This window comes from Coenobita brevimanus, chromosome 14, assembly GCF_032717465.1.
Source record: "Coenobita brevimanus isolate Jiangsu-jjx chromosome 14, ASM3271746v2, whole genome shotgun sequence".
In the NCBI taxonomy this organism is placed as follows: domain Eukaryota; kingdom Metazoa; phylum Arthropoda; class Malacostraca; order Decapoda; family Coenobitidae; genus Coenobita; species Coenobita brevimanus.
The window spans coordinates 3,790,001-3,817,500 of NC_136967.1; the positions used below are offsets into that span (position 1 = coordinate 3,790,001).

Consider the following 27,500-nt stretch of genomic DNA (forward strand, 5'->3'; position numbering starts at 1 on the left):
GCAATTGCCCACATAACAAAAAGCATAACAACGAGTCTGTCTATAAAAAGTTGAGACAATAATGCACAATATTATGGTTAAATAGTTCTTGCCTTATTAATGGAGCGCAATGTTTCCCTTGATTTGTGGCCAGTGTTAGACCGACACTGTATCGAACACTGTCTCTGAAACCGAACTGAGGCTGGGACAAAACGAACAACGGTTGCGGGGATGGGAGGGAGGGAAATACCGACATCCCCCCCTTCGCCTCCCCTCCCCCTACCCTATCGCCTCCTCTCCCCCTCCACACCCCCTCCCCATCAACCCCCACCCCTTCCCTCCTCCCTCTCCATCCTCCTTCAGTCGGGAAGCTTAGTGCCGGCACTAGTTGGAAAATTTTTGAAATGGGATGTATTTGGTGTGGTTGGGATGCATTTATTTATTTATTTATTTATTTTTTTAGAATGAAAAACAAAAGTCTTATGAGTACTAACATAAGTCATCCAAAACTGCGTCTCTCATTTGGGTCTGTGGCGGAAGAAGGGGAGGAGGAAGAGGGAGTGGAGGGGGACAGGGAGTCCTATATTAAGACGGGCATATTAGGCCTATGTTGCACACCAGCATACAACAAATTCCTGTTTTGTACACATCTGACTGATCTTTATTAGGCACACAAGTATTCATATGTTTTTGTTTATATTGTGTATATGGTATTATGGGCACATGATGAATTACTTAGTGGTAATCTGACTCCACCAATTCGCCATCCACTCACCAGCAACTCACACAGCAAGGCAAGTAAAGTGATTCTCCTTCCCTCTAATCCTGACAGTCACCTTACTTTACATACAGCTCAGTGTTCTCGTTATTCAGTGAGGGACATGACGCCTTAACTCCTTGCCAATTAGAAAGTTTCTATTTAAACTAGTGTACAAAATTTCCTGTAGGCCTGATAATGATGACCTTTGTTTTCCGTGTATCCTGCTTTAAACAAGATGACCAGTGAAACAAAATACACATCTTCTCAATTTATGTCCATTTTTTTCCTCGGGTTAAAATTAATACAGACTAGAATTACGGGAAACTGTTCCTAATCCACTTTTTTGTAGTCTGTAGGTTACCATTTTTTTTTCCCTCCGTGAAGGGCTGCATCTAACACACCAATTTTTCAACCTAAAGTTTATCTCCTAACCGATTTTAATACCAAAATGTCGTAATTTCGATTTTGTCTTCAGATTCTGAGCTTGCTACTGCATATGATAAAAGAAACGACGTTGATAATGACAGTTCCTTTTAAACCCTATAGTACAAATTTCCAAGTTAATCTTCGAGTCTTTCCTGGTTTCGGGATTAATGAAGAGCCCCTAATACAAATGTTTTTCCAACCAACAGATTTCTTCGTAGTTTATCAATTTGTTTTCGCGTGAGCTAAGTTTATTTTTCCATTTTTCTTGGGTTCAGAGATTAATGAAGACTGTTTCTAACACACCAAATTTCCTCATCTACGGATTGCTTCCCGGTTTATTTTCGATTTTTTCCTCGGGCTCTGTGGGGGTTGGTAGCGGGCAAATTTAATATTCGCTGAAGCTGGGTGGGTTACTGTGGGCTCCGGGGCGGTGTGCATGGAAAGAGCTCCATTATGGCCGGAGTATCTTAAGGCGGGTTTATGGGCCCCCATTATTTCGCGCCCGCCACCTGAATTAAGAACCCATTGGTGGGGCACTGGACACGGGAGCGCCATAAGGGGAAGTCACGTGGTTTACACTCTGCCTTACCCTGCCTTCCTCTGCCTAAGCCTGCCTTCTTCCATGCCTTACCAAGCTCCCTATTTAGCTTCACCTTCTTTTTCCTTTCCTTAGCTTGCCTTATACTATCTTTTCCTATCCCTGTTTGTACTTACCCTTGCCTCTGTCTGGCTCTTCCTCTTTCTTCCTTTCCTTACTCTCTCTTTTCTTATCCTGCCTCACCATTAACGGGGAAGGCATGTGGTATACACTCTGCCTTACCCCATACCTCACCCTGCCTCTCCTGCGTTCTGTATGCTTTCCTTCCTGGCCCTGTCTAGCCCTGCCTCCCTCCTTGCCTCACCCTGCCTCCCTCCTTGCCTCACCCTGCCTCCCTCCTTGCCTCACTCTGCCTCCCCTGTTCACCCTCCCTAGTCTTGCTTTCTTTACTCCCTTCCTTACCCTTTCGTAAACTGCATTATCTTGTTTCATCCTCACTCCTGGCTTCTTTGCCTTACTCTGCCTAACCCTGCCTTCTTTCTTCCTGCCACACCCTACCTTATACCGCCTTACCCTACTTTATATTGCCTTACTCAGCCTCATACTCCATACCCTACCTAATATTGCTTAACCTGACTAATACTTCCTTACCTTACCTTACGTTACCTTACTTTGCCTCATACTGCCTTACCCTTCCTTACATTGCCTCACCCTGCACCATACTTCCTTACCCTACCTTACACTGCCTTACCCTGCCTCATACTTACCCCACCTTATACTGCCTTATCTTGCCTCATACTCTAAGGCTGTACCATCAACACTCCCACTGACGGCGGATCACAGAAGAGTTTCAGTCATTAAATACCTTACACGTTTCAACCTCCGAAATAATGATAAGTGATTCCAGTATTCTTTTTCTTAATAAAAGACAGAAGGTAAAGGATGTCATACTTCATCGTTATGGTAGGATATTTTACACACACACACACACACACACACACACACACACAGTCACAAATATTACCTATGCATTAATGTCAACATGCACGGTCGTAAACATCAACTACATTCCTTCGATCAATGATACTCTCTCTCTCTCTCTCTCTCTCACACACACACACACACACACACACACTTTTGGAAATTTCTTTTAGGATCATTGAAACTGAGTCAGTCTAAGTTTCCCATTCAATACGATGCTTCTTCTTTCCTCTGTTATATTTAAACATTTATACATTATTATTATTATTATTATTATTATCATTATTATTATTATTATTTTATTTTATTTTTTGCAACAGCCATGAACCCCATGTACCCTAATATCAGACTTTTTCATAGTCAATCAACTTCTCTCCATCTGACGCTTAATAAATAAACATCTATTGATACGTGTGTGTGTGTGTGTGTGTGTGTGTGTGTGTGTGTGTGTGTGTGTGTGTGTGTGTGTAATGAGCTATAATAAGAGAGGTGTCGGGAGGTGCATGATCGACACCGTATTATTGCTTCGGCTCCAGCAGGTACTAGTTATTTTTAGCGCACGATTATAACTGCAATTTTCCGTTCCAATATTTATAAGTTGTACGTGAAAGTAGAGGCCATGTCCATCTGTGTGTGTGTGTGTGTGTGTGTGTGTGTGTGTGTGTGTGTGTGTGTGTGTGTGTGATATTCATGTAGCAGTGTAAGGTGTATCAAGGCCATGCAAGCTGTAAAGGAACTATTGACCATATGTGTGTTGTGTTGCATGTTTGCTTGTATTGCCTAGGTGTTTGCTGGGATTAATCGGTGAATAGTGAAAGGGGGGACAAAAGGACATTATTTATAGGTATGGCAGTTTCACACACACACACACACACACACACACACACACACACACACACACACACACACACACACACATGTAACTTCTCCCTTCCCACCCACATACTGACACACACACACACACACACACACACACACACACACACACACACACACACACACGTCTCTCTCTCTCACGCTACGTAGACTCCTCTACGATCATTAACACCTGATATTACACACTCCCACCTCACCTTCACCCTCCCCCACCCGCCCACCGCTCCCCCACCCCCTCAACATCACGGTAGGCAGGATATAATTACAGGGTGGTTCAAGAAAGGCCAATTTTGACCTGTATTTGTGTGGTTATTTAGTGTCACCTTATCGACGCCACACTTTTGTTCCCTCCTTTCCCCTCTTTCCCTTTCCTGTCTTCTCTTTCTCCTGTTCTTTCCCCTCACACTCTTTTCTTGCCACTCATATACGTACACAGAAGCATACCTACATACATACATACACACAGGCAGATACAGGTAGACAGAGAGAGAGAGAGAGAGAGAGAGAGAGAGAGAGAGAGAAATATGATCTTGCCACCTCTCCTTTTCTCTTATACCTTCAACATCAAAATTAATAACAGACTGATATTTCATTAACTAGGCAATCATTCATTTATTTTATTAAGCCTCCACGTCATAAATTAACCTCAGAACTTATTGCAATATATTCAGAAAGGGAAAATATAGATGTAAGGTTTATTTTTGCCGTACAGATTAATGTTATCTGTGACGTAGAGAGAGAGAGAGAGAGAGAGAGAGAGAAATATATAATAACTGAATATATGTAGTCAAGTAAAAGCTTAAGTAACGCCATATTCTTCATGTAAACACAACCTAACTAGACTTACCCTGATCAAGAGTAGGCTATACTGAAGAAAAATAAAAGGGATGAAAATAAGAGTAACCCAACTAACCAAATCTAATCTGATCTAACCTAACCAAACCTTACCCAAACTGAACTATCCCGAATCAACCTAATCTAACCTAACCTCACCTGAACTACCCTAGTCCAACCCAACCTAATCTAACCTAACGAGGAGTATTCAGAGATAATGCCACAGAGGCCAAGAGCACCATCCAATCACCACATCCCACATCCCCAAGACAAAAGCCCAGAAAAAGAAACAAACAGAACGAGGGAAGAAGGACAATCGACACAAACCCTGCTGGGGGAAGGTACAGAAGGCAATCTGGGTGAGTGGAGTGAGATAACAACTGCCGGACAATGTGTTCCCCGCCAGCCCCCCCCCTCCTAAAAATACAAATATAGTGTGAAAGAGTGGGTTTCTGGCTGAGCAACGCAACGCAACGCCCTTCCTGGTTCACTCTTCGCCTGCCTGACTTCCTCCTGACTTGCCTCACACCCGCCATCTCCCTGCCTGCCTCTCTCCCTCTCTCTGCCTCCGTCTTCGCCTGCTTGACCCCCCTGCCTGACTTCCTGCTCGCCTTACTCCTTACTTTCCTTTTTGTCTGCCTGACGCTCACTTCCTGCCTGTCTCACACTCTTGCCTCCCTCCCTCTGCATATCTGCCTGCCTCTCTTCCTAGCTGCCTCACTTTGCCTCTTACTCCCTACCTAGTTCACGTCCTGCCTGGCCCACTTCCTGCCTGCCTCACTTCCTACTTGCCTAACTGACATATTCTAGCCAACCAACAACACATCTGCATTCTTCTCTGACTGCCTAAACTACCTCCCTGCCTTACTTCCTGTCTGTCTGCCTGCCTTCCTCATGCCTGTTTGTTTTCCTACCTGCTTCTCTTATTACTTGCCTGCCTCCTTGCTTGTTTCGTCTCCTACATTCTACATTCGTGGCCCCTCATCCTGCCTCCTTCCCTCTCTACCTACCTCCCTGTCAGCCTCACTTCCTGCCTCACCCACTCCCTGCATTCCTGCCTGCCTCAATTTTTGCCTGCCTACCTGCCTGCCTTTTCGTGGCTTCCTGTTCTGCCTCAGTTAAGCTGCGTGCTGAAATTCCATAAGACAAGCCATCGCTGTTGCTCCTTTTTATGTGGCACTTTTTTTTCTTTTTTTTTCAGACGCTAGTAACAGTTGCTTTCTTTTTTCTGCTCTCTCATCCAATTGTTCTCGTCTCTCTCTTTTTTCGTGTGTGTGTGTGTGTGTGTGTGTGTGTGTGTGTGTGTGTGTGTGTGTGTGTGTGTGTGTGTGTGTGTGTGTGTGTGTGTGTGTGTGTGTGTGTACCAATTCTGGGTTCCCGTCAGTTTGTGTCACTCTGGAATCCCTACGGTTTCTGTCCACTTCGTAACAGCCACTTCTTTCTTGCCGCCCTCCCACTCTCTCTCTCTCTCTCTCTCTCTCTCTCTCTCTCTCTCTCTCTCTCTCTCAGTTGGCCTATCGCTAAGTAATTCAGAACTTGGTGTCAAACTGTTAATTACATTCCTTTTGGTTACTCTGTAGTTGGCGGTGACAAACAAAGTCTCTCTTATATTCTATCATCCAACTGTTGTATCATTTTTAATATATATAAATTTGATGATATATTGAAACTATGCGTGGACAGGTGAACATATCCATATCAGGTGGAGTCAGGATTCCGGGGGTTTGGATGGTGAATGAATGAGTGTGTGGCCCATTTCACCAGACTGTTGATTAATTTCTCCCACTCCCACTATAATATTCTTTCTTTTTCCTGGCTTTCTGTACCGTACCTTACCCCACGTGCATGTGGGAAAAAGAGACGGGATGATGATGAATTTGATGATAATGATGATGATGATGATGATGATGATGATGATGATGATGAGGATGAGGATGAGGATGATGAAGTTTGAAAATAACAGCTCTTAGAACGTCAGATTATGTGCATCAAGTTTCCTCTAGTCTCAGCTCAGTCTGTAAGCGTTGCCTTTTTCCATCTGCTCTCTCATTTAATTCCACTTTCCTTTCTTTCCCACACCAATCTCTACATTACACAACTGGTTTAAAAGTCAGTCACTTCCACTTAGATTGCTACGTTTCTACCCATAACAATAATACGACATGGAGAGTTGTTTTTCTTTCTTATTCCTGTCTGCCTGCGAGCAAGGTGGACTCGTGTGGGTTTGTCACTAAAACTCCTAATGGTGCCTAGCCATGACATACCATTGATCTGGTGAGGATCTTGACCCGTATACTTAGCTTAGGAGGTTTTGTAGCACCCCTTCTTCCCCAGCACTCCTTCCCCAGCACCCCTTCTTCCCCAGCACTCCTTCTTCCCCAGCACCCCTTCTTCCCCAGCACTCCTTCTTCCCCAGCACCCCTTCTTCCCCAGCACTCCTTCTTCCCCAGCACTCCTTCCCCAGCACCCCTTCTTCCCCAGCACTCCTTCTTCCCCAGCACCCCTTCTTCCCCAGCACTCCTTCCCAGCACCCCTTCTTCCCCAGCACCCCTTCTTCCCCAGCACTCCTTCCCAGCACCCATTCTTCCCCAGCACCCCTTCTTCTCCAGCATCCCTTCTTGCCTGGCACTCCTTCCCAGCACCTCTTCTTCCCCAGCACCAATTCTCCCCCAGCATCCCTTTTCCCCGGTTTATTTCTCCTTATGCTATGTCAAATACTTTCCAATGCAAGCAGTGTTGATGTCATGCGAGGATGATTTATAGATTCACTCTAACTCCAGGCAATTTTACTCTTCTCTGGGTGTTCCTGAGAGACAAAATATAGTAAGCAAAGGAAATCACCAAGGAAAAGGTGTCAAGCAGCCTCCAAATCCCTAAATCAAAAAGAAAAAGGTGTCAGACAGCCTTTTAATCCCTCAATAAAAAAAGAAAAACGTGTCAGGCAGCTTCTTAATCCCTAAATAAAAAAGAAAAAGGTGTCAGGCAGCCTCTTAACCCCTACATCAAAAAGAAAAAGGTGTCAGGCAGCCTCTTAACCCCTACATCAAAAAGAAAAAGGTGTCAGGCAGCCTCTTAACCCCTACATCAAAAAGTAAAAGGTGTCAGGCAGCCTCTTACTCCCTAAATCAAAAAGAAAACAGGTGTCAGGCAGCCTCTTACTCCCTAAATCAAAAAGAAAATGGTGTCTGGCAGCCTCTTAATCCCTAAATCAAAACTAAAAAGGTGTCAGGCAGCCTCTGACTCTCTAAATAAAAAAGAAAAAGGTGTCAGGGGGCCATACAAGCTCAGTTTTGTTACGGTGAAATGTCAGGTCGGTTGAACCCTAAATTATTACCTGGGAAGACATGTCAAGGAGCGTCTAAGCTTTAAATCTCTATAAAAAAATAAGTGTCAAGAATCCCACTAAACTCTAAATTAGTAGGACGTGCCAGGGACCCTCCAAGACTCATTCGTTTAGGGAGAAGGTGCTAAGGAGCTTAACAAGACCTAAATCGCCAAGAATGAGATGCCAAGTGTCCCTCCTAAAACATAAATAGCTTAGGATGAGGTGCTAGGAGCTTCTTAAATTCTAAACGCTGAGAAAGAAGTGCTGGGAGCCTTCGAAGTCAACGAGCACACGACCCTACCGTCTCTTTCACCATAACGCCGAGTCCATGGCCGAGACAGGAGTGGAACTGGCAAACACCCGCGTAACCCGACTTACAAATGCGACAGTAGCGTCCCCATGAATCAGGCGGGGGACTTTGTGATTGGCCATGATAAAAAGCCTCCTCCATCCTGCACGGCAAACTGTGAGGGGACATGCACGCGCCCCGCCCCGCCCCGAGGAATCATCTCTACTGACACGAATTTTACCGCTGCTGCTGGCGTGTGAGCGGGTACCAAGCCAAACGACTGTACAAAGCAAGGAAAATCAAATATTCACACGCATGAACACAAGCGCAATACACAGTCATTATGCTTAACCCCTTCAGTCTGAGAACATCTTATTTTACGTATTCTGTTTGCGGCCAGTCGATTGAATACGTCCCAGGGGTGAAGGGGACATAAACACTCCCTTTTGACTTTATCTTCACAGTGTCATTATATCTTTATTTTCGCTATCGTCTGATACTTTTATGCAATTTATAAGACTTCCCACACTGAAAGCGTCAATCTATCTGACTGGAGGAGTTAACTTCTTTAGCTCAAAGACGCCACCCCGAAGATGAAAAACTCATTTGAAGTTAGCTAGAAAAAACAAAAGAATCCTCGGTGTGAAAGGGGTAACAACTTCATTCCAAAATGTCGCTCTCAATGTGAGTAACAGTGCCTACCGGAGGCTGGGGTATTAAATAATACCGTCTTCATCAAAACCATGATAATGATGATGATGGCAGAAGTAACATAGTAACATTAATGATGAGAATGATATACAAAGGTTGCCACTGATATCCATCCCTTACAACGATGAATTTTTGCTTCCACAGAGAGGACTGCCTGAAGGCATGGCTGCAGCTGCGGGAGACGCCACTACTGGGCTGCATTTGTCCCGACGAGCAGGACAAGAAGTGTGCCAAACTCTACTCCCTAGTCAATGAGAACCCCTGCGTCGGTGAGTTCATTTTGAGGTTCATTATTTTGACCACGAATATAGAAGAGCTGAGTAGGTTTAACTGGGTATTTTTTGTACTGTATGCCTCTCCTTCCCCCTCCCGCATTTTTTTTTTTGTTTTTTCAAATTTCACCCCCTGCGTCGGTGAGTTTATTTCCAGGTACGGTATATCATATTTTACACCAAAAGAGAAAAAGTCGTCAGGTTTAACTGGGTATTTTTTGTACTGTATGTGCCCCCCCCCTTTCCCTTTTTTTTTTTCTATTCTGCACCCTGCGTCGGTAAGTTCGTTTCGAGGGTATCAATTTTATCACCAATACAGAAAAGTCCATTTGGGTGACCTTTTTTTTTTTTTTTATTCTACTCCCAGCGTCAGTGAGTGCCCCCTCGAACCCCATCTACTGTGAAAGATCAGTCATATCATTGGTCCATAATGTACACGTGTATCAAGAAGACAAAGGCGTACTACGTTCAACAGAGCATTTTTGTTTTTAGTCTTCAATGTTTACGTCTCCCCTTTACAGAATTCTTCCCCGCGTGTCGGTGAGTTCCTTCAGAATCCTGTCTGTTGCACAGGAATCAGATGCTGTCGGTTCATGGGGTTAACACTTATCCATTTCGAACCTTATAACGTTTACCATGAAGACATAATACCTAGAGATTTTTTTAGCTTTTCAATTTTCAGACTCTACTCCACCTTCATGACTGTCTTCCTCGTGTGGGTACGTCCCCTTTGCGTTCTATATTGTTTACCACTTCAACACAAAGGGTCACTAGGTATAAATGTCCATACTCAATTACAGCCTATCAAAGCATACGCCGCTTCCTATCAAGACGCTTCTCCCTCGTCAGTAAACAAACCCTGTGTCAGTAAGTTCCTTTCTAGCCTCAGGTTTACTGGCAAATAAACAAAGGGTTACTTGGTTTATTTAGATGTTTTCCTGCAGCCTTCAACGTGTATATCTTTATCTCTCTAGGCACGGCAGTATGAGTCAGTGTGTTGTAGAGACCCCTTCGAGCCTTATCATTTTTGCCAAGCTGAAAAATATGCGTCATTTGGTTTAAGTGAACTGTATTTTAACTCTTGCAGTCTTTCACAGTGTATGCCTTCCCTTGTTTAGGCTCTGTTCCCTCGTCAGTGTGAACCTCTGTATCGGTGAGTCAACTATGAACCTTACAGTGTCAAGCCAATCCAGAATGCCTCCCGTAACTTCCCTACACCCAAGTTTATGTTCACTTTATACTTGCAACTTTTCAAATGCAGTTCTCCGGTAGTCCTAAGTGTTCCATCTTACGGACCTAACACTACAGTATCCAGGGGGAAAAAAAGTGTCCTTCTGTACTTCCTCATCGGTGAGTTTCAAGCTTTATAAAAAAAAAAAAAAAAAAGATGTTTTGAAAGCCCCCCCCCTCAGAGTATTTATCTTGGTTACACAAAAGCTCAGAAGGGTATAAACTGGGTACTTGTTTAGGACCTTTTCAATGTACTGTGTACGCCTTGGTGCTGAAGAGGGACGCCTTCACGTGGTGGCAACGATATGAGAGGGAGGTGGTGTTGACCGGTTATACAAACGTCCCTCAGCGCCCTACCTATCCCCCGAAAGGAGCATGGTGGACTGTCCAGGGGTAATGAGCCAGCATTTCACCAGGTTCACGTTTCAGTTGCGTCTAAGGCCACAACAACAACATCTGTGTACCCATTCACTTAACCAAACGTTTCATTTTACAAAATTTACACTTTCTAGCATCAGATAAAAAGGCTGCAGAGGTTTATATTAACAGCATCTTAAAAAAAAAAAAAAGGATGACGGAAACACTAAAAGTAATATTCCCCACGTTGAAGCCTGGTACACAGGAGACATATATTGTGTACTTGAGAGTCAGGGAACCAGGGAGTGACATAAACCAAGCTGGATATCGTACAACAAACACCCATTATGGCCAAACACAAAAGCCAGCTCGGTAAAGAAAAAAAAGTGGCACTAATTTTTTTGTACCGTCTTCGACAAGGGGACGCGAGATATGACTAGAGAGGGTGGGAGGCTTAAGGGAAGGAGTAGGAGGGGGAAGGGGAAACAAAGGTGGGCAGGGGGGAGGGGGAGAAGGAGGAGGAGGAGGTGAGGGGGGTGTTAGACGGGGAGGTAAAGGAATATTTTAATTAATGCCCACAAGGTCATTACGGCAGGTATTACTGATTTCAGGTTTCGACTTTCCCTACACTAAAGCAGGTAACCGTCAAATTTTCACTACAGGGCTCTATTTCTGTTCTGACTTCGGAGAGCGAGGAAAAGAAGGCTGGGATGGAGCAGGGAGTTAGTTGGAAGGGTCTAGGAAAGGGTATGGGGTTCACCTGGAGGGACAGGGGGTTGGTAGGGGGGTGGAGGGCTGAGGAACAAAAAATATGAAGACGAAGAAGAAAGAAGACAGGATTAATAGCTATCAACTTCAAAATGGTCATAAAGAGAACACCGAATTCTTACCAGTGACAAACTTCCCTTAGAATACGACACGCAACGATCTAAATTACACCCAGATCCCTACTTGTGCTGTCGGATGAAGAGAGACACTTGGGAAAGGAAATATATTCAAGGACATGACCTTCCCCCAAATTCGACCTCGAGTTTTCCCAGTTGTGTGCAGGATGTTCTAACCACTACACCACCAGCTCGGAGGAACTGGCGAAGGGGTAGGGGGCTAACCGACTGGGGGTGGGGAGTTGAAGAGGCTGGGGGTAGGGGGTTAGAGGACGAGGGGAGGATTGGGAAGGCGGGAGGATTGACACGGTAAGGACAGAAAAGATTGCTCGGTCAGTCCTGTGTAGTTTGATCCTCGCTTGATTGAAACCTGCTCTTTTATTGGATGGGGAGGAGGAGTGGGAAGGGGCGGGAAGGGGGTGGGGAGGGCGGAGGGGTAAGGGAGTGGTGAGATTAAGAGGTGAAAAGCGGGATGGGATGTGAGTGGGAAGGAGAAAGGATGGGAAAGTGGGGAGGTGAAGGAGTAGGGAGTTGGGGAGAGGGTGGGGAAGGTTAGGAGCGAAGGGAGTTGGGAGGGGAGCGTGGTAAGTGGAAGGGGACCCATATTTTTAGCATGCAGACAAGAATTACTGTGCTTTCTAATCAGATTGTTGGTTAGTGTTGTGTGAGGTATGAGAAGTTTCTTATACAACAAGACTACACTTTCTTGCTTCCTGTTCTTAAACGGATAGAAAAATTACTCAGTCTAAAAATATAAATACATCATCATCATCATCATCATTATTATAACCTTAAGTGTTGCCTAAGAGATGGGGTGAGATTGGATCAGGAATCAAAAACAGAGACAAAGCCGAGGTATAAAACAGGATTATATCTCAAATTGGCCATACCATCATTTCAAGCCTTCGATATCTTGACTCTCCCTCACAAGCAAAACCATCTGCACATCTTTTTTGTTTCTCTATAGACGCTCCTCATATACACCAATATTCATGCCCTCAAAAAATTCATATGAAACAAAAATCAATGAGTCTCAGAAATATATATATAATCAACAATCCAGTCATACCCCACTCCTCTGCTACCTGGAATTGCACACTCCATCACAGCCCCTAGTCGTCACCGGAATCACATATAACGTATTTAGAGTCAGAAGGGAGATGCAGCCATGAGTGAGTGCAATGAGAACTGATGTTAAAGTCCGTGTATTTTCTTATATGCATTCTTATTCCAGTCAGTCAGTCAGTCCTTCAACAGATCAGTTAATTAAACACTACGTCAGCCACGCAGTCAGCCTCAGTATAACATTTTTAATTTGGTGGAATCTTCAAGCGGACGCCAACGAAGAACATCCTCCGGTAAGTCAGTAGCTGGGCAGACTAAATCGCTTACCCACATGTCCTTGTTAATCTCCAGGCACGATGAGGTCTTCGTTTATTTCATTCTTGCTGCCTCCAGACGATTTTACTGGGCTTAAGTGACGTTCAGACTATTATACAGGCTTATATTTTGTTTCAGCACGGGTTGGTAGGAAGGATCTGAAAGTATATGGAAGTGGCTAAGAAGTGCTGGAGTAATGGCCTGTTTGTGAGTGAGAGGGTGTGTTATGTCCACGGCTTTTCAATGGAACGTTACCTTTTTCTGGACGATAAGAGGGTCCAGGAATGAGTGCTGCCTTCGAGGTGTGTGTGTGTGTGTGTGTGTGTGTGTGTGTGTGTGTGTGTGTGTGTGTGTGTGTGTGTGTGTGTGTGTGTGTGTGTGTGTGTGTGTGTGTGTGTGTGTGTGTGTGTGTGTGTGTGTGTGTGTGTGTGTGTGTGTGGCGGGGGGGGGGGAGGAGAAGGTTGACTCAGGTATATTTCAACTCTCTCGCTATAATTTTCATCACGTTAAGGTGCGCTTTTCAAATTAGACGGTTTGACGGCATTATAGTCTTCAGCAAACCTTTCATTATTAGACTTTCTTCTTAAGTTCATTAAAATCTTCTGGGGTAAGCAAGAATGAAATTTTAAAGACGTCATCCCAGCCAATGAAAATGCTCTCTTTTGAGGGGTCGTTGTCGCAGCCTAGACACCCACCTTTTCTGTGCCTCCGGAGATTTATTAATCCCCAATCCCCGTTTACCATGTTTTTGTTGTAGCAAATGCGTGTTTATTCTTGTGGCCAGTGTATAATGTAGTAATTATAAGAAAATATGTGCTTCTCTTAACCACCCCGGGAACACACAATATCCTAAGAAGTAGTGTGTTTTCTGCTTTATTATTTGTGCATAACAGTAGATTGCAAGTGTGCTTTTATTACTGTGATTAATGTACAGGGTGGTAGCCAACACAGAAATGTGTTGCTTTTCTTTTTAATCATCAGGGATCATAGTACCGTAGGTGGCTATGTGTGTATTTTCGTGTGAGTAATTAATGTATAAGGTAGTTAAAAATGAGTATGTTTTTCCTAATTAATCATCCAAAGAACACAGTATAAAAGAAGATATACCTTGAAATGCAATTATTTACAGCAGCTGCACATGTACCCCTGTACAACTTATTGGCAACAGGCATTCCAACACGATTCCCTGTGGTTCCACCATGATTTCAAGAATCAGGAATGGAGATAGTCAGTGATTTTACTCTCCTGTGACACTGATATACACAACAGACTTTCGTGAAGCAGCCAGAAGTACTGTATCATCACCACGTTCTTCTCCGTCTCCAAAGGACAGGAAATTATCAGCAACCAGTGAACCCCTGGACTCTATATTCTAGTGGGCGTGGGAGGTTCCCTGGTCCCTCTCTTACCAGTGTCGCTAGCCCACATTTGCTACTTTCCCCAGCCCCTCATCCTTACCAGTTTCCCTAGCACTTCCTTCTAACCATATATCCGAGACTCACCTCCTTACAAGTTCCCCAAGCATCTCTTCTTAAGTTTGAGTCCTTAGTCCCTGTTCCTTATCAATTTACCTAAAATTTCCTCATTAACAGTGTCCATAACCCCACTTCTTTACCAGTTTTTCCTAGTGCCTATACCTCAGTTGTCAGAGCACTTCCACCATACCGGTATTTTCATCTCTGCTGCACTGCCTTGCAAACCAATACACTACTGGCTCTCCCTTTTATGTTGGCCCATGAATCAAACTCGGGTCCATCCACTTTGAGCTGGATGTACAAGTGGCTCCCTTTATGTGTGTTACAGGCTAAGGACACCCCACGATACCCAACTATGAAGAGATGCGTCTTATATGGTGTGAAAGGTGCGTCTTATAAGGTGTGACATTACAGGCTCGGAGTACCCAGGCCGCGTGGCGGGTATGTCTCGGGTGGGTGCATCGCTGGGTACACCTCTGGTCCGGCCCGTACCCGTACCCACCGCCGCCGCCACACTCCTCATCATCTCATCACACGCCGACCCTCTCTACCCCCTCTCCACCACCCACCACCACCTCCAGCACCTGCCACTGCCCAGTACGTCTCACACACACACACAGACACACACACACACACACACACACACACACACACACACACACACACACACACACACACACACACACATGACGTTACGCAGACATACATTATTCATATGCCCTCCTGTGTAAAGTTATGTCGATGCTTCAATACATTCAGCTACCCATATTCAGTACAAGCTCTATCACATAACACAGGGTCCAGCACAAAACACTTCCTTAATCGAAATTCCAAAATATAAGACAGGTTCATTCTTCAAATACATTCCATTGCTTATGTTCGGTCCTGACTTCAACACTTTACATAATTAAATTCAATTACAGCCCTAAAGCCTTATGTTTTATTCAGCCGAAGCTCAAGGACATTCAGTCCTGCCTCCAACACAATAAGCATAATCATTTTAAGCTCCAAAATATTACACATACTCAGTTGAGGCTCCCCATTCAGTGTGTACCTGTATTGAGCACCTGGAGTGTGATCCTGTGCAAACACCCTAGTTCTGAGCACATTTAATTACCAACGGCACTGTCTGAAGTCTGTGTGTGCACGTGATTATTTATTTATTTATTTATTTTTTATTATTTTTTTTTTTTACAGTTGAGGTCAATAAGCCCTAAACAGGTTCAGGATTCCAACGTAGTGAACAGCGCTGTCAGTTATTATTAATGGTTCATTTTGTAAATTTATAGAATGGAAAAAATAAACACAGTTGTACATTTTTGCCCCATAATCTCTGTAAAAATCTGGAATTACAAGGTACTGAAGTAACGCAGCCTGACTGATGTCAGTCAAGGACAGTAAGACCTCGAAAATTCTGTAATTTAAAAGTAATTAATCAAGAATCCAGTCTGGTGAATTAGTTAGATCTGTTTAAGTTTTGAAAATTTTGAAACAATTTCAGGACAGGGTACAAGAAAAACTGACCCCGACTGTATAATGTACAGTAGGTGATGGTGCGTGTACTCTGAGTGTGTTTCTATACATCCACGACTGATCACTGATTACTCTTCTTGTGACTGGCACTCAGTATGTTCCTCACTCAACAGCCAACAAAAGAAGTATCATTCCTCATAAGTTCAATGAAAATGAATGATTCTCCAGACTTTCTCTGGGTTAAGTAATTTCGGATGACTAAAAATTAATACAGATACCTTACTTTTCTTTTTATGTGTGGCATAAAACAAATATTTCATAGTTAGTGAAATACGATATTCAGTACATTATTTTAAAGTTCTTCATCCTGTAATTCAGATGAAAGAACACAAGGGCAGTGAAAGTCTCTTTGTCAGCAACAAAAGAATCATTATCTTCAATGTCCCTGGATATGAACAATGTGTCTCAATATATTTCATTGTGTTTGGTGATTAAATAAAAATACAAGCTTATGGGATGTCATCTGACTTTCATGATTAACACAAATAAAAAGATATATGGTTATTTAAACATGACCTTCTTTACTGCATTCAAAACTCTACCCAGTTTTTCTGAGTGTAAAGCACGATGAATGTGGCAATACCTTTTTTGTTAACTGCACATGCAACTGTCGAAGTCCTGCCAGTATCTGAAGTAGAATTTCACAGGCCACTAAGTATTATCTTCTTTTTGCAATGCTGAATTATATCCAACGGCCAACAAACAGGTGAGTTGATTAGAAGTATTGTTTTGTAGTCTATACTGGAACTGTTCAAGTTTATCAATGAAGTTAAGATACTTTAACCATCAATATCGCGTCTTCCGTATACACTTTGAGGTATGATACAAGATTATTGCACTTCTGTTTATATCCTATTTTGTTGTCACGGCAACCTGCTGAGAATGAAAACTTATCTTTCTGAGGAACATTTACAACTTTCCGCAACATTTTGCTCGGATAAAATAATACAGCCAAGACGTATTCGTGTTTATACCCTCTTCTATTATTATGGCGGGAATGAAAACTTCCTTTTTTTTTTTTTTTGGTGGGAACCTTTATGACACACATACAAAAATATGCACTGAATTTTGCATGAGCCGTCTGTAGTTGATGAGTCTCTGTAGGAATTAATAGCGGTGAGATAATTTCCAGGAACAATCAGTACAGAACGACTGAATGAGGAGAGCTGACAAAAAAGAACGGGAAACTGTTCATTAAGTAACACTTTTCCTAACATCCTACCCCACACTTGTCTTGCTAGTCTGACAGGTTTAGATAGCTTTTATAATACAGCGGCTTTTTAATGATGAAGTTTCAGCTTCATTTTACATTTTCATCTTACAGCTTTGTGCAGGAATATTAAATTAGGAAGTTTTTCAATATCTATATTATTTATTTTGGCAACTTTGTTATTCTATCGCAAATGGACAGATCTTTTATGAGTTCGGCAATATTTCTATACTGATAACTCTATTTTCATTTCACTTCGAGAATATACATATGAAATTTTCAGAATTATTTTATTTCAACAGCTTACCATCTGAACCCTCTTACAGCTTATAAACAAGAACTCTCCCCCAGATCACAAACCATTCAAACCACACGCTGTACCCTTCTGACACTACACATTATATATATACAGTCACGGTATGAACAGTTCCTTTACATGTCTGGGGTTCTGAATTCCTGAAGCGACCCTCCAGTCCTCTTGATTTCATAAGGCTTCGACACCATTCTGAGTGTTATGGAACTATTAACTAAGATTGTGCAGTTATGGTCAGCAGTTCCTCTATTTTTCAGTTTTACATTTATGATGCGGGAATCTAACTCGTTTCATTATTTTTGCTGAGTTAGTAAAATCTCGTTAAACTCTGATATGGTGCTGAAAGGATGTGGAAATGTTATACCGACGCCAAACTAGAAACGGTGAACAGCTACCAGCCTAAAAATAATGAGGTCTCTAGGGCAATGTTATCACATGTTGGAGCCCAAACAGACTTAGATACAAAAACACACACAGGCACACGATCAAAAATGTCACTTACCCTCTACAAGGACGGAAAACGAAGTGACTACAATGAAAGGGCTAATTGCACTTGTTTCTAAGTTCTCATATGGTTCAGATAAAGTGTAAAGGAACTACCCAACTCGGCTGTAACATGAACACGTGACCACACCAACACACTACATTCTGGCATGGTAACACGAACCCTATGACTATCTACTGTACTACTCAGCACCTGGCACGAGTCAGCAGTCTTTTAGCACTCACTTTATCATTAACTAGCTCTCCTCAGCACTTAAAACCCTCAGCACATCTTTTGCTCAGCGCTTAGAAATGCACATCTTTCTCTTCAGCTCTTAGACTTCGATGAAACTCAGCAGCATTTCCTGACAGTAACACTTTGTGCCAACTTCCACCAGCACCTACGCAGCACATAGATCCTAGCATTTACCTAGCCCTGAAACCCCTTCACCACGATAGGTCCTGCTGAAAAAATACCCCCTAATGATGGCCAGTGGCCAAAACAAAACTTATCGCAGTGAAGTACAATGGAGCGTTCCTAAGAAGTGTTTCCTACGCTAAGAAAATATAATCGTTTGGATGTGCCCTTCCCCAAAAAAGTAATCGTGGTGAAGAGGTGAAGCACTTAATCAGCACAAACAGTAGATTGACCAGCACTTAATCGGCACATAGACTCACCAGCACAATCCTATCAGCACCCCCTCCCCCTCTCAGCACCTCACCCGTGCACCTCCTCGTTCTGTCAGCACAAAGTCAGCACCATCCCCCATCCTACCACCACTCTCAACCTCGTAATGCCTTCACCTCAGCACCCAGTAGACGGCAGCACTTAACTTAGCACCAAGACCGCCCAGCATCGCCTCGCAGCCTCCGCCACAGTGCTCACCGCTTTAGAGAACTCTGAGAGCGTAGTGGCCGAGTGGAGAGAGTAGCGACGCCTGCCTGCTTCTTCTTCACGTTGGCGATGATGGTGTTGTGCTCTTCGAAGCCTGTGTCTGTGTGCTCTTGTGTGACTCGTAGGCTTAGGAGAATCATAATCACGTGTTTGGTGTGCTATCAATATGAGAATCTTCCTTTTTTTTCGTGTACTGACTCTTCACAGGTCTTTTGTTGTCCTCTTCTGTGATTCTTAGGCCTATATGAGTAACTTCATTAGGTGCTTTGCGTTCTTGTGTGAATTTTAAGCTTTTTTTTTTTTTTCGGAACTTGAATAATTTGTTATTGTATAATGACTCGGTTTTCTATGTGTCTGTGTAATTTTTATGCCTCTGCGGGTAGTTTAGTTATATATTTTTTCTCGTGTGATTTAGGTTTAATCGACGAGGAGAGTATAAGCCCCCCCCCCCCTTTTTTTTCTTGTACTGAGGCCAAGTCGACCATAACGAAGCATCTATTTCTTAATCTAATTTCTGTGATTTCGTCCGCTTTGACTCACATGCAAAAATAAATAAATAAATAGTTCTCTTCCAGGAATTACAGTGAACAGGAATAATGCTTCTTGTCACGGCACTATGATCTGCATCCAAACCCTGACCATTTCTCATAATGATATCTTGCTTATTGGCACTTCCTCTGATGGACACACCCACTTCATTTTAGCCTTTGTGAATGGGTAGTTAGAAAGTTGGCACGCAAATCAAGCTGTGCCAGGTGTAAATCAAGGCCAGGTGTTTGAGGTGTCGGGGGAGTGTTAATATTTATTATGACAGGGGTGGTTTAAAAATGCAAACTTCATTACAGAGTTGGTACACGCTTTGTAATCGATGTGGAATAAATTAAACTAACATGGAAGCTGTTCGATCCAGTGTCCACGTCCACAAAATCTGAGAATTAATTTTGATATACCTACAATTTACCCTTTCCTAATGCCCCTCATTAATTAATTCAAAACGCTTCTATAACATTACCCCATCATATTGTCATGAAATGCAGAGTCAATGTAAAAATTCTTAAAACATGATCCATTTTCATAGTTCTAACAACAGCTAATATATTCTGCAGTAAACCTGAGTGAACGTAGCGGCCTTTAAAACTAGTAATACATTTCTAAATACACTGCAATTGCTATTCATAAACAGTGGACGGATAATATACACTGCATTTTCCACGGCAGAGTAACGCGACATCAAAATTTCACGCCCAATGACCTCCAATAATCAAGTGGGATTGTGTTGTTTTACTGCGGTCCATCATCATCAGTGTTTTATGCATGAATACCGACGTGTGTGTGAGAGAGAGAGAGAGAGAGAGAGAGAGAGAGAGAGAGAGAGAGAGAGAGTGGAATAAGTGGTGCCAGGAATATAAGTAAAAGTGCTTCCTGTTATAGTGCAGGGAAGCATACACAGGAAATAGTGTCTGAGGCTTCACAATTTCTCACAAGTCCACGAAGACACGCCTACAGGTTCCCCTCCAGGCTAGGGCGAGGCCAAAGGAAGGAGCATGGGGGAGGAAGCATGGCATTAAGGGAGCACTGTATTGCTTGTCGCACCGCGGGGGGCGTCTCTGTCTCTCAGCCTCTTTGTATATACTTTCCTTACCGTAGACATAGAAGTTATAATTGCTTCAGTCGCTCTTCGTGAACTAGCTCCCTCACTGACAATGGCAATTAATCGAAGAAAATCTGTGTCATTACTGCCAAAGCATTTTTATTCAGCTCAAAAAGAACTTCTAGAATCAAAATAAGAGACAGTCGCCATTAATGTTGATCTTATTAATCTCTCTCCCATGCTGAATGAAACTGCCTAGTGCTAATCAAAGGCCATGTCAGTGAGAGGGTTAAAGTTAAAATCTTCCCAAATATTCTCCTAATCTAAACTGTATTACTCTCCAGCTACATCAATCTAATCTATATTTTCGGGGGTCGTATTCTAAATGGCGGTGGAGATTTCGTAGCACTTGTCCTTTAGCGATTTTTTTTTTTGCTTATCACACCTCAGTACCCTCCATCTCGATATCAAAACGATATAAACCACTCGATATTATAACGATATAAACCACACACAGGAGAATATAAAGGCGCCGTATGCAAAAGAAATCGCTAAGGAGGAGGTGCTACGGATCCTCTTATGCCACTTAGAAGACGAGCTTGGTGAATAGCAAAGGTCGGTCAGTGTCTCTCTAACATAATTCCTTCCCCCCCCTCCCCCCACCCCCCTCGCCGGACTCTTAGAGGTGGACCACAGTGTTTCCCTGGAGCAGCTCAAGTACGTGGCGGGCACCTGTCAGTCCGCCCTTGAGGACTGTCTGGCGGAGTCTGGATGTCGCAGGTGAGAGGTCAAGTCATTAGCGCCTTTGTCCTAACGTAGCAGGTGAGAGGTCAAGACATTACCGCCTTTATTCTAACCTGGCGAAGATCCCTAACCCTTTATCACACCAGCTGAGAGCCACGTGTTGTCAGACTGATGGGTTGATATGACTGGTAACCAAGAAGACTCAGTTTGTCTCATAAGTAAGGCTCATCACAGTTCATGCAACCACGACCTATTCATATTATGGGAGTGGCTCAGTTCCGTCCGGTGAAAATATACGGATTATAGTTATTTCAAAGCCAATAAAAAAAAAAAAAAACGAATGGTGAGCAAGCAGGGAAGAAATATGCCTACAATTTTAACACCTTACTGGCATCAATTATCTGTATTAAAAATGAGTAACTATATCATTTGATTAGTGGCTGACGCAAAATTGTAACTCTAAAATAAAGACATCAGTTAATTATATTTACGCAAAATTGTATCTCTCAGTTAACTTGAATAAATCTCCTTTTCTGTGGCCCCACCTTGACCCCACAGCCACCTGGAGATGATGAAGGGCCACTGCGACGCCTCCTACTGCCACAAGAACGCCTGCAGAAGCTCCATTGAGGACATCTACAAGTACCTCATGGAGACCAACAGCGAACTCGCCCTCAAGATTGCACTCTGTATATGCAGGTGAGTTACAGCTTAATCGCAAATGGCAGGGATGTACGCCTAGCCGATGATCTGTTATTACATGGCAGAGAAAGCTAATGCTATACCCATACTAATGATGATAACGCCACTGTTGATGATGGTGATGATGATGATGATGATGATTTTGATTTGATTCTTCTTCTATTTCCATTTTTTTTCTTCTCTCTTCTTGTTCTTGTTCTTCTTCTTCTGATGATTCTAATTCTTACGATGATGATGAGAGCCCGTGTCCCTCCTCAGGAACGACGGCGACCACGGGCAGGCGGAGTGCTTACGTGCCCAGCGCCGCCTGCACCCGCCCTGCGCGGAGATGGCCGACACCGCCTCCGTCAGCCAATGCCACAACCTGGGCCGAGGATGCCGCAATGACCGAATATGCAGGTAAATGGATGGGTCTGCAGGTAGCTTTAGTATATCCTTTCTACTGCGGCAAAAGGTACCGGACAGGACGCCTTCATGTGGTTACACCGACATGGTTGGGAGGTAGAGCTACCAGGTGATACAAACGTCCCTCAGTCCCCTCCCTATCCCCCGAAAAGAGGATGCTACGGAAAAACAGGGCAACTTCGTCCTGTAGTCCACTGGGTTTACGTTCTGATGAGCCTCGGGTTGCAAGTACTTAAACTGCTATAAACTATTTCCATTTAGATTAGGAGAGGACCGTCTTACTGAGGGGGATAATAATGTGTTTATTTTAGTTCAGTTAATTTTGATCAATCGAAATCCCTCGTAGAAAATTAGTAAAAAAATAAAATCACACTACTGAAACGCTACTATACTACACTGTGTGCATATAAAACTTTCAGTACACACACACACTCTCTCTCTCTCTCTCTCTCTCTCTCTCTCTCTCTCTCTCTCACCTTTACCTGCGTGGGAGATGCAGAGTCAAAGGGTGGTCGTTACCTGTACATATAATGCTTTTGACACATTAATTAAGAGCCTCGCCAGGTAGGTATCGGTAAAACAGGTAAGGAGGAAGTGCAGGTGGATGCTACCCTCTCGAGAAATAGGGTCCACTGATTTTCCTTCTCTTCTTTGTTTTACTAGGCTGTTTCTTTTTTCTTTTGTTTTTCTTGGTGTGTCTCCTTTTTCTTTTCTTTATTTTTATTTTTCATTTTCTTTTTTTCTTTTCTTTCCTTCAGCAATTTTGTCTTTTACTATACTTTTTCTCTTACTACTTTTTCTCCTTCCATTTTCCTCCCCTATTATTTTCTTATTCTTCCTTTACTATTTCGTCCCCTCCTTTCACAACGAGTAAAGGTGAAATAAAAATAGAGTGCAGGTGGCCACTCCCCTCCCGAGAAGCGAGGTTCGTATGGAATGCTTTATTAGTTCGCTTCTTGTTCTTCCTTCTCTCCCCATTTTTATATTTTCCTTCCTTTTCTCGTCTTTTTTTTTTTTTGTGATTTCTTATGCTTTCTCCTCCTCTTCGTCATCCTCCTCCTCCTCCTCCTCCTTCTTCTTCTTCTTCTTCCTCTTAGTTTTTTCTCTTCTGTTTTCATATTCTTACTTTCTTCTTTTTCTTCCTCTTATTTTTCTCTTACTTTCTACTTTTCCTTGCTCGTGTTTTGTGTTTTCTGAGACACTCACCTTCTTACTTTCTTCTCTTTCTCTTCTCATCTTTGTGGTTTCTTATATTTTTCTCTTACTCTTCTCATCCTTTCTTATGTTTTCATCACCTTACTTTTTTCTTGTTTTCTTTTCTTCCCATCGTTTTTGGTTTTACTTACATTTACAGCTTCTTACTGTATTCTACTTTTTCTTACTCTTCCTATCTTTTTATGTTTTATTTTGTATCTTTCCTCCTCATTCTCTCTGTTATTTTTTTGTGTTTTCTTACATTTTCATCTTCTTATACAGCCTCTATTACTACCCCTTTTTTCCTTGTATAATTTTTCCTACACTTACTCCTCTCTTCTTACTTTTTCTTCCCCGTTCTTCACTATTTCTTCCCCTTTCTTCATTCTTTCTTCTCTTTTCTTCACTATTTCTTCTCTTTTATTCACTATTTCTTCCTCTTTCATCACTATTTCTTCCCCTTTCTTCAGTTTTTCTTCCTATTCCCTCACTATTTCTTCCCTTTCTTGACAATTTCTTCCTTTCTTCACCATTTCTTCCCCTTTCTTCACTATTTCTTCCCTTTTTACTTCACTATTTCTCTCCTTTTGTCTTACTCCTTCAAGACGTGCAGGTAGCCGCAGCCTCCTCCCAAGAAAAGTGAGTCTCTGTTGAATGGCAAACTCAGCTACTCCTTTCATCGCCCTTTTCTCTTCTTTTTCTTTTATTTTCTTCTCCTCTCCCTATTTTTTATTGTTACTATTTTTGTATGTCTTTCTCTGCTGGCTTTTCTTTCAGTAATGTTCTTGTTTACTTGTACGACTTTGTATTTTGCTATAATTCCCTCTAGTGTTCTCCTGCTTTTTTGTAATTTTCTTATCCTTCTATCCAACCATCTATCTATCTATTGCCAGACGCCTTCATCCCGTAAGGAGTGGCCACAAACAAATCGCCTCCATGTCGACCTGTTCTCCGCCATTTCACTGCCCTGCCTCCAGCTCACACCCCCCTCCTGTTCCTTTTTTCTTCGCTACATCTTCTCCCAATGTTATTTTTGTTGTTCTCTTAATTTTTTTTCTCTTATTTTGCTTTTTTTTTTTTTTTCGCTGGCTGGACAAATGGCCGGAGTCGTGAAAAAACTTGATGGAGAAGTTGTTAAAAAAAACAAAATAAAATTAGAAGGCTCGACTATGTACCGGTAGGGCCAATGGAGAGTGAAAGACTGACTAGGAGAGCATACGTGGGTGAGATGGCTGTTATGAAAAAGGCAGAGAACCAGATGGAGAGATAAAGTGTGAGAATCTGTAAGGAATGGTGGTGTGTCGTGAAAAAGCGGTCGTTCATGAGGAGGGACAGAAACACCTGGGCATTTTTTTTATTTGTCGAAGTCATCCCTTACAAAATGAGGCAACAAAACAATAGCTTCCCTTCTTCGTTTACTGTCCTCTTTTCCGTTTTCTGTTCCCTATTTTTTGTTTAAATTATTATCTCCAACTTATATTTCTTCTCATCTTTATTTTTGTTGTCCAATTTTGTCAAGTAAAGGAGTGTGCACCCCCTCCCGAGAAGCGAGGTCTGGTAGTCAATAGCATTTCTTATTTTCGCCATCATCTTTATTCTTTTTATTGCCTTTCTTTCGTGTTTTTTTTTTTATCTTGTTACATTCCTTGAGCTTCATTGTCAGTGGATGCTCCCGGACGCTATTTTTTCCTTTATTTTTTCATTTTGTTTTTGCTTCTTCTTTTTTCCCTTTTTTTCCTTTTTATGATTTCCTCTTCTTTCAGTATTTGTTCGTCTTCTTTAATACGTCTTCATTTATTTGTCCACATTCATTACTTTCTTTCCCTTCTAAATCTTTTTTTTTTTCATCATTACTCTGTTCATCATTCTTTCTCCCCTCCCTCTTCCTCATATATTTCTTCCCTTACACTTTCTTCTTACACTTTAATACATTACACTTCCCTCTTCCACACTCCACCCCTAACTCCTGACCCTGCTCTCTTTCTTGTCTCTACTTACTTACTCTCTCTCTCTCTCTCTCTCTCTCTCTCTCTCTCTCTCTCTCATTCCTGCAATTCTACATTTATATTCATGCTCTTTTCATCTACCACTCCCCCTCTCACCTCTCTTGACCTCTTTTCTCTCACAATTATAATCTTTTTTTCATTTCTCCATTATATTCTTTTATGTCTTCTTGCCTTTTCGTCTGTCTTTTATTTACTCGATTTTTACCTGCCTTTTTCGTGCTATTATACATCTTAGTGCTTTTCTCTGTCTGTATATGTGTTTCTGTCTGTCTGTCTGTCTCTGTCTGTCTGCCTCTCTGTCTGTCTGGGTGGCTGGCTTTCACCTTTCAACTCCATAATTCTATTCATAATCCTTACACAACTTTATATTTTCATTTTCATTTCTCTACTGTCACTCCCCTTCTAACAAATTTTTCTGTCTTTTCTGGCTTGATATTTCTGCTCTCATACACACAAAGTAAAGCATCCACACGATGACATACATACTGTATATCCACACAAATGTAAGAGGAACCAAATGCAAATACATAAAATACTTAAATATACACAAAGATACATATGCACGTACACATACACACAAATTTATACACGCTCACACATAACCTTATAGTCATTTGCACACTTACACTCACTGGTACACACATTCACACTCACACTCGTATGGAATGAATTCGTACAATTAACCTGTATGTGTATGTTCATCAAAACAAATAAGCTGATGTATAGGAATATCCATTAACCATTTCAGAGGTAGTATGTGTTTTTGTTAATATGTCTTGCTGCCAATAGACGGTATTATTCAATCCAGGAGAGTCCTCTTGTAGAAATGGGAATAACATAATAATAATAATACCACATTAGCACCACAAAGGTACCGCAAGGAGCACTAAGAGTTGGCATGTGCTGCGAATACGACACGGCTGCAGGAAAGAATACTCTGTTAACACATTATTAATACCACTGTACCACCACATACACCAACAACATTATTCAAAAGTTTCAAGTTTTGTCTGGAGTCCTACGGTTTGGCGCTCGCTGCGGACACAGAGGATGATCGGTGTGCGGGTCAGCACCAACCAAGTGAGCACTAAAACCATGCTAGGTACTACCACACCACAAACACCTCTATATTAACACAGTAACACCACTATGCCATCATACAGGTACCGGCTGGAGCACTACGAGCTGGCGTGTGCCGCAGACACGGTAACGGGTCGGTGTGCGGGTCAGCACCAGGAGTGCACCAAGGCCATGCTGGGTCTGCTCGGCTCTGACCTACACACCAACTGCGTCTGTAAAGGCAACGCCTTCCAGGACATCAACCAGTGCCTCGCCTGGAAGCGACTCATCTGGGGAAACCCTTGTGTTGGTTAGTGCCTCACACTTCAAATTATATGTCTTCTCCGTATCAAGTTAATTAACAAGATATTTGCATAATCTCCCGGGCAGGCAATGTGAAGCGCACTTACTGTACTGTATATTGAAATACATCACCAAATATGTGCAGATTATGAAGTGTGTGAGGCAGAGCCAAGATTCCAGTGGTCTGAATGGCGTGTGAATGAGTATCTGTGAATGCTGCTGATACTTCTCCACCTTTCGTGATTTCTTTTTCATTGTTTTCTGAACCCTAACCTCAATAGGAAGCAAGAAAACAAGTAACAGCAAATCTCATGCTATCTCATTCGGGGTGTTGGGGACTGAGGGTGGGCTACAGTTAGAAAGCAGAGGACCCACTTACTTCCCTTGAGATTGCAACACGTGACCGAAAACCCTCCAGTCACCAGTCACCCCTTGGGGGCTGAACCCATGCAAGGCCGCCACTCAGACCAAGGCTTTCTAACCACCACACCACCAGGAAATGAAACGTGAAAAGAAAATCCAAAGCTACAACCGGATCAAACTTTTACATTACCAGGGAACGAAACACGACAAACATCCAGTGACGCATCGGTGACCTTTCGTGTCTGGCAAAACAATCTTAAACAGACGAAACGGTAATCAGGCTGGTTCCCGATTTTTAGCCTGAAGCCAAATACAGACGGAACGTTTTTCTTTCCTGTTGTTTTAGACGGAATTCCTGATGGCCAAACACCACTGGGGAGAA

The 27,500-nt window shown here is 42.6% G+C and overlaps 1 protein-coding gene across 1 annotated transcript in view; it reads left to right on the forward strand.

Moving 5' to 3' along the window:
• The window catches only part of LOC145417998 (uncharacterized), a 157,894-nt gene that overhangs the window by 94,569 nt on the left and 35,825 nt on the right, over nt 1-27,500 (forward strand). The window contains exons 5-10 of the mRNA XM_080286540.1: nt 8,864-8,988; nt 14,732-14,914; nt 21,026-21,122; nt 21,645-21,785; nt 22,047-22,187; nt 26,557-26,762. Of these exons, the coding sequence (XP_080142666.1) occupies nt 8,864-8,988; nt 14,732-14,914; nt 21,026-21,122; nt 21,645-21,785; nt 22,047-22,187; nt 26,557-26,762 (893 nt within the window). The remainder of the gene's footprint in view (nt 1-8,863; nt 8,989-14,731; nt 14,915-21,025; nt 21,123-21,644; nt 21,786-22,046; nt 22,188-26,556; nt 26,763-27,500) is intronic.